Source organism: Apteryx mantelli, unplaced genomic scaffold (assembly GCF_036417845.1).
Source record: "Apteryx mantelli isolate bAptMan1 unplaced genomic scaffold, bAptMan1.hap1 HAP1_SCAFFOLD_33, whole genome shotgun sequence".
NCBI lineage: Eukaryota > Metazoa > Chordata > Aves > Apterygiformes > Apterygidae > Apteryx > Apteryx mantelli.
The window spans coordinates 7,039,098-7,047,175 of record NW_027118682.1 but is presented as its reverse complement, the minus strand read 5'-3'; the positions used below and the strand labels follow the sequence as shown (position 1 = coordinate 7,047,175).

Here is an 8,078-nt window from a genome sequence, read left to right as displayed (position 1 = left end):
TGTAAATTTAAATGAAGGTTAAACTTCAAACTTTCAATTAACTAACATGCCTGTTTTATAAGGGTATAATGAAAAACTGCCCCTGAAGAGTACAATGATGTATTAAAAAAAAAAAAAATCTTTGTTATTAGAAAGTGATAAAAAAGGAAGATGCAGAAATGGGGAGTGGACTAATACAGTTTTAATACATGTATTTGCACCAGTGAAAGTCAGGTTCTTAATGAGTCATTAATAGCTCTATCACTGATGACTTATGATCTTTACCCATGTACAAACGTAGTAAGCCGCTTCCCACTGCTGCAGTGCCCATGTATACGCGACACACACATTAACAAGCAACAATCTTAGTGCCTAACTGTCCTAGCTGCTGAGCGCCCTCAGCTCCCGACAGGCCCCTCAGGGAGGTCTAAAACAAAGTGTAATCCTGACAAATAATTTAGTGGTCAAAGTCTTAGGAATTTCAAGAGCCAGTCACTTTCTTGCTTTCTTTGCCGCCTTCAGGATATCACACTTTTTCCTGTTAGGACGCCAGCATCTTTCATCAATGCTCGGTATACATTCGTAACGCCACACTTCTTCCATTTTCTCCCTGGGGTAAACTGCTTCCACGTAATGATGGATCAGTCTCAGTCTGTTGGGATCGAGCTGTTTTTTGTTACAAGCACCTGAGTGGTTATATTGCAGTCTGAGATTCTCTGGAGTAAAGAGTTCTGGAAAGAGTCTTACGAGAAGTCGGGCAGCGAAGTTTCCAACTGAAAGGCTCTGCTGTGCTATCTCTCTTACCTCCTTATCAGACAGCAAATATGGAGAAGGCACAGGGAAGTCTGGATTAGGAACTACGCGTTCATCAAGTGGTATCTTGCAAAAATCCTTGCTGCTTCCTTCGGGTGGTAGTGGTGGCCCTTCAAATTCTTCTCTGAATCTTTCCGGGTTTATTGCATAGCTAAGAAATTCTCTCCACTTGGGCCCTGGCACATGGACTTTCTGCTGCTCTTGGTACGTGCATCTTTGTTCAGTGTCTCTTCGCTGACACCTCTCGTCGAGCTTCCCAACAAATTCCAATGTCCACACTCTGTTGTTCTTCGCTCTCGGATACAGTATCTGCACATAATGTCGAATTAATTTCATTCTAGTGGGATCTAGCTGTTTCTTGCCTAAAGATCCACTACAGTTGTATTGCTCCCGTAAGTTTTCATGGGTAAATAGTTCAGGAAATAAGAGAACAAGCAATCGAGAGGTGAAGTTGCCTATGGAAAGACTGCTTTCATATATGTTTTTAATCTGCTCTTTGTTCAACAGGTAATCTGGGACAGGAACATCAAAATCTGGAGGTGGAAAGTCAAGTTTGTCAAAGTCTATGGGTACAAGCCAGATTTTTTTCTGAGCGCCTACCAGGTTTTTCATATTCAAAACTGTCTTCAACTTTTACGAGTGATATATCATCCGGTAGACTAGAGGAATCGTAACAGTCATCTCTCATCTGATCACATTCACTTCCATCCATATACATATTCTCAAGCTCATCGTTTATTCGCTGGACACATTGCTGCAACCGGGCTGCTTCTTGCACATCTGGAAAGTAAATTTCAGTGTACGTACAGATTATCTGAAGCCAGTGAGGATCCAGCAGTTGCTTCCCAGAGTCTCCATAGCAGCTGTACCTTTCAGCTAATTTTCTGTGGTCAACGAGCTCTGGAAAAAATCCGTGTAGCAAAAAAACAGAAAATTCTCCAGGAGAAGAAGCTTCATCTAAAAATTTGTTGAGATCCTGAGCATCCAGAAGGTAATCTGAGGCAACGACACTACTCCTGTCCAAGGACAGAGCTTCTTCCTGCTCTTTTTCCTCAATAAAATGAGAGGATTCTACCTGTTCACTCTCATAAAAACTGGATGATTGCACATTCTGTTGACTATTTTCCATCTCCCTTTTGGCCCAAAATCTATGGAAAAAATCATTGACTTGAGGCAAACACTCCACATGCCACACAGCTGTGTTCTTCACAGAAGGATAACAAACTTCCACATAGTTACGGATAGCTGCAGATGAAGAGAACCAAGTTTCCTTCTGTTGAGGAAGCCGCACGCACTGCAGTTTCTGTTGAATTCATCATCGTTGAAGAGCTCTGGGAAGAGCTGCACTAGCAACCGGCAGGCTAAGTCTCCACCTGATGTGCTTTGATCCATCATTTGTTTGAGCTCTGCAGAAGTCAGGCGGTACTCAGGAGGAGGCTTGAACTCTGCGACAGACTCTACTGGACTGACTTGCTTCTTAATTCGGCTGACCTCCAGATACAACAGGTCAACTTTGCCGTGAAGCTGGGTCACATTGGAATTGAGGGTGTTAAGTGTGTAAAACATTTTCGGTATCAAAAAATATATATTTGGATCGGAATCTGTGGTGGCAGCTGTCACAGCAATGGTTGCAGCAGAGTCTCTTGTGCGCTGATCGTTCAAAGTTTGAAGATGCGAGGGACTGCTGGGACTGATTTTTTTCAAACAAATCGTAAGAAGCAAACTGCTCTGTTCCTGGTGGGTGGTTCTTCTCTGTAATTTTGTGTGAGATGCCATAGAGAGGTTTTTTTATAAGATGGAGTGCTTATGTCACTGAAGGGTTCTTCTTCACAGAGCCGTGCTGTATTAGGATTCTTGTTCTCGTTTGGCTGCTCTGTATTTACCTGAGTGGGTGAGACAGTGTCTCTGTTCTTCATGTTTGAATGGGGGCCCTTTGAATGAATAAATATTGCATTAGCAAAACTGCCTTAAAAATATTAGCTATAAATGCGTGCCTCTTAAGCAGGTATCATTACATAAATATGCACTGCCAAATTTTCTCCAGAGGACTTAATTGTGTTACATATATCAAATTAATAAATGCATTAGAAAAAAAATCAATTAAAAATACAGTAAAGTATTATTTAGGGGTTTTTTTTTGTTTTGTTTCATTTCATTGTTTTTTGTGTTGGTTCATGGCTTTCCCCATAGTATAGAAATGCAATTGTAATCCTAAACACTTTTACCCCACAGAGCTCTAAATACTCTCCCAAATTAAGTGTCATTATCCTCCACCTTGCATATGAGGATCTTGGGCTGCAGAGAACTTGGGTGGCAACAAGTCAGCAACAGAGCCAAGAACAGAATCCAGATTTTCTGACTCCTAGTCCTGTGACCTTGCCACTGCCTCCACCAACTGCATTTAATGTTGCAACATTCTCTTTAGGTTAGCTTTTGAAAACACTACCAAGGCTATCAGACACCAAAATTATGCTTATTCTCTTCTTTCTCATGTGAAAGGTTTATATAGCTATTTTTATCTTTACAACGTTGTAAAACTCCTGAACAGGTTTCTGAGAATGAGTAAAATTAAAATATTATTCAATTCAAACAATAAAAACCTAAAAACATAGTATCTTGATACTGTCTTTTTAAAAAGGGGAGTCTAAGATTTCTTTAATTCTGAAAGGCAAGGAAGTGTAGATTCACTGGATTTCTCATCTTCTAAATGGTTTCTATAAAAAACAGCACTAAGTTCTTAAGAAACTCATGTTCTCAATCATTTTCTAACTCTTCCTCATTGTTTGAAATCTGAAGCAAGCATTTTATCAACTTACAGTAAATATTTACAGTTTGGGATTTTTCTTTTTTCTTTTTTTTTCTTTCTTTTTTTTTTTTTTTGCAAACACATGGATATTGCAAATAATTCTTAGGAAGTTAAGTAGATACAACAAAATCAAAATCCAACATGCAGAATTCAAACATGAGAGGTGAAACACTAGAATAGGATAACTGAAAAGATTATGGACTCTCCTTCACTGGTTAGACAAATGTCTGGATTGTCACAACTGGGATGTTGCACCAGTTCAGAAGTTGTAATACCTTCCATTCTTATCTGTTGAAATCTTCTGCATCCCCGCATTTTTATCTTTCAGTCAACACGTACATTCATACCTGCCTCACTGACATCAAAATCCGTTCATAGATGGCAAAGTTACAGCCCTATTTCTCCCACTGAATATCCAAGGACTGTGTGACATGAGAGGGGCTATAATCAGTCAAACTTAGTTAATCCAAACGACTACCTGTTCCTATGTTCTATGAAAAACAACAAAAAAAACTTCCAAATGAGTAAATGAACCTATAAATGTGTTTCATAAATATGACAGCTCCCACATCATTTAAAGAAATAGCCAGACAAGTAACATGTGCAAATTGGGTCAAGATTAGCTATACTTGACTCTAACTCATTACCAATATAAAACTAGTTAAGTGACTTGCATTTTGCCTGTAACAGCAATAAATTTAGCCTACAAGATGTGAACAGAAAAATCAGAGCTGTGTATAGAGAAGTCACCTCTTGTGCAAAGCATCTTTTCTTCACGCTGGGTAAGACATCTTGCTGGCTCCCTGAACCATCACAACCAAGCGAGGTCTGTTTCCGTTTGTTGGATTTCTGTAGGCAAGCAACTGCGCCATTCAGTGAGTGTTCCTCAGAAGATCTGGATGTTACTGAGAAGTCTAGAGCTTCATCTTCATTTTCTGTTTCTACTTTCACAATATCTTTTCTAGGAATTTCTACTGGAAAAAGAGAAGGTTTAGAATGATAAAGCACTCTCTCCAGAAAACCAGGATACCCTTAAAACAATCTTTTGTGCTTTGTTTCTTTTTATGAAAATGTATTTTGAACAGCATAACTATTTTTTATCACTTATATAATAAGTGCATGTTAAGGCCACCCCAAAGTCAATTTTTTTATTATGCAAGGAACCATACAAACATCTAGTAAATGCCATTTTCTTCCCCGAAGAAGAGCTGAAAGTATAAATAAATAAAGTTACGGTAGGAAGAAGGGTTTTTTGGAGTGGGAGGAAGGAAACAGAGGAGAAAATACCATGAACAAAAAAAAATAGTAGGATGTTTTAGATAGCTTTTCAAAAATCATTAATACAGTTTTCCTTGATGCAGCTGCATTCTTCATCAGGTTATGAAAGTTTTCATTCAATATATATTTTTGCCTGATTATAAATTACACAGTGTAACATTTTACCATCATCATCATCAGTGATTTCAGCTGAGTTCATCTTCTATCTCACTAAAGAGCAAAACAAAAACAAAGTGGTATCAGCACCTTCTGGAATCAGGACGTATATTTTTAATAACTATTTTTAATCTACAGCCACTGGTCATTAACAGCCCATCGGTGATTTCCAGTCTGAACTTTTGTACTAGCCAGCTATTTTAATGACTTTCTCAGCCATCTATAGACCTATCAAGCATGTAAACTATACTGTGAACAATGTAAGATAGCCAGGAACTTGTTTAAAACTGTACGTCTTTTTCTGATAAGGAGAAAAAATAAAAGTTATTTAACCTTCTCTAGAATAATAAACTACCTTGGCAATACATAGATGGAAGTTATCTGCGTTAAATTCTCCACCCTGTACTAAGTGCCTACTTTTTATTACAGTCAAATGCTTTTATATTATCATTGCGGGTCATAATCTAAAGTCATCACAGAAGCAGAACTCACTGTAAAGTGCAATATACGTGCTGGAATAAATTTTCAGTTAAAAACCCTGTCTTTTGATATGGATTGCATTAATTCAAAACAGAGGAATCTGTAGATTTGCATTGACACTCATTTTTTTCTTACTGGCAGCCAATAGCCTCTAAACAACAGAAACATGCTTTTTGTAAGGAAAAAAACAAATATTTGTTTTATTATAGCATGATTTTAGCCTTACCTCTCCTATAAAAGACCGAGTTGTATTTCTGTTTCCCTGAGAACTGATTTTGCAAATTACTTGAGATAAACATCTGTGGACATGTCCATAAAAAGATATTTTAAATCTGTTGGGGATCTACAAAGCAAACACCCCGATCAGATCTCACTGGCCATCATGAGTACACAGCTGCAAACTGACACTTACAATTGGTAAACTGTCATATGCTGATTATGTTCATCTACACCCAGCATTATGTTTACTTGGCCCCAGAATATTTTACATTTTCCACAGTTACATTCCTTTTTCAAATAGCTTTCGTTCAACTCTTCATGCTTAGCCTTTAGCCAAGGTCTGAAATTTGTCAATGTTACTAAAAAAGATGGGCCTGGTTCTGTCCGGAGCTAGAGAACAAGGCAACTAATCTATCAAAACTGTACTTACAGCGTCTGCGTGGGAATTGTGATGAAATAAAAGAGAGAGAGAATCTGTACTGGAAAAAATAAAAAATTTAGTCTTAGTCTTCCTTTCTAATACTGTTGTATAGAAATTTATTTAAAATAATCTCAAAATATTGTTAAAAAACCCTGCAAACACTTGAATACTGAGTAGTTGCGACTTTTTCTTTCACATTCAGGGTAAGATTTTGTACTACAGCACCACGACAGGTAGCACATACATCCAGACAAAACAAAACATGGATGGAGTTATAAAAGCTGCTCATACTGGACCATTTGAGGAGCCAAAATAGCCTCTGACACGCTCATCTTCAGTATAGCCCCGATACATAGCCTTGTAAACAGCATCCTTAAGAGAACTGCCTTCACCATTTTGCCACCGGAAAATCTCCTTCAGGTGGACGTAGAGCCACTATAAACCCCTTAAATATCTACTCCTTTTATCCCACATAATTCCTTCCTTCAGGATTTGCATTTATGAATTGATCTACATATAAATTATGGCAGCTTAACAGTTCTAAAAAATCACTTCACTTAAACTTGTGCAAACTCTGTAAAGACATACCAATGTGAAACCTAACTGGCCCACACCAACCTGTAAACCACCCGATAAGTACTGGCGAAGGTCAATACCCAGTGTTACTAACTCAATGCTATTTATGAACTTCGGTTAAGCCATTACAGTTCTTTACGAAAAATCCCAAGAAGATAGTGTATTTCCTACTGCGTCATCAGAAAGCTATGTTAAACTTTAAGAAAAGTATGCAACACTAAATGTCATATTTTGCCCTGATATCCCATATACACTGATAGTCAATTTTTGGATCTTAGACTTTACTACACCGTATTAGGCTTAGCTCTAAGGGATGTGGCACAAAATGCGGACGTGCACAAGACACACAATCCTTTCGTGCCTGAGGTGCAAGTAAGCAAATCAGCTGATCCTACTACAGAATATTTTCAAATGGAAATCAAAATGTTTAGGTTTTCAAGCCAATTCCTATACTGCAGAACTGGAGCAAACCACTAGAAGTTGGTAAACTAGTAATCACAGAGCCAGAAGGGAAGAAAATAAGGGGGAGCAGGGGACAACACAAAATATCTAAGTGGGGATATACAACAGAATTTTTTTTTCCTCCTTTTCACTAATCAGCGCTACTACCGCTACTCAGATTGGAAGAATGCTTTAGGAGGATTCCTCTAAGGTAAGACAAGCAAGCTGGAATGAAAAGATAAAGGAAGATCTGAATAATCATTCCTTAATAAAAACTGGAGAAAAGTGAAAACTGAAGCTCAGCACATATCTTGGTTAACAGCTAACTTTCTAAAAGATGCAACATCAGGAAAACCAAAGCTATCCCAGACTCAGGTCAAATAAGATGAAATTAAAACATTTTGTTTCACACCTTTGAAACAAAGAGTTATTATTTTGGAATTATGTTTTTGATTTGAAAACTGCCAGCATGCAATTAAAAGCAAATGGTCCAATGAGCATCAGAACTAATGAAGCTTCAAAATACCAGATTTTATATTTGGTGCCAAATAAAAACACAATACAAAGACGAAATCTTGCTGATGATACATAATAAAAATAATCTTGTGATCAAGGCAGTTCTCTGCCCCCTCAATCATTCTTTAAGAAAGTCTGACTGATCATTTTCAAGTTACAACTATTTATATACATATATACCTACTTATATATGACTATTATATATAAGTATACATATATTTATATTCTTTTAAAAGTACAAAAGTGCATACATACCACATATAGAATACAATTCCGTTTTCACAACAGAAGCGTATTATAATTACAAATTAAAATGAATCATTATCTTAACTAATATACTGTAATATAATAAAAAATACTGTTACCAGTTTTATAGAAGGGTTTGTTATTCAG

The 8,078-nt window shown here is 37.3% G+C and overlaps 1 protein-coding gene across 1 annotated transcript; it reads right to left on the bottom strand.

Annotated features, from left to right (window-relative positions):
- Positions 1–471: 471 nt before the first annotated feature.
- LOC106497845 (BEN domain-containing protein 3) lies at positions 472–5,075 on the bottom strand. Its single transcript, XM_067317223.1, is given in 7 exon segments — positions 472–1,380; positions 1,382–2,037; positions 2,040–2,490; positions 2,492–2,581; positions 2,583–2,723; positions 4,349–4,572; positions 5,042–5,075. Coding segments are annotated over 7 exon segments (2,505 nt in total).
- Between the last annotated feature and the right edge of the window lie 3,003 nt (positions 5,076–8,078).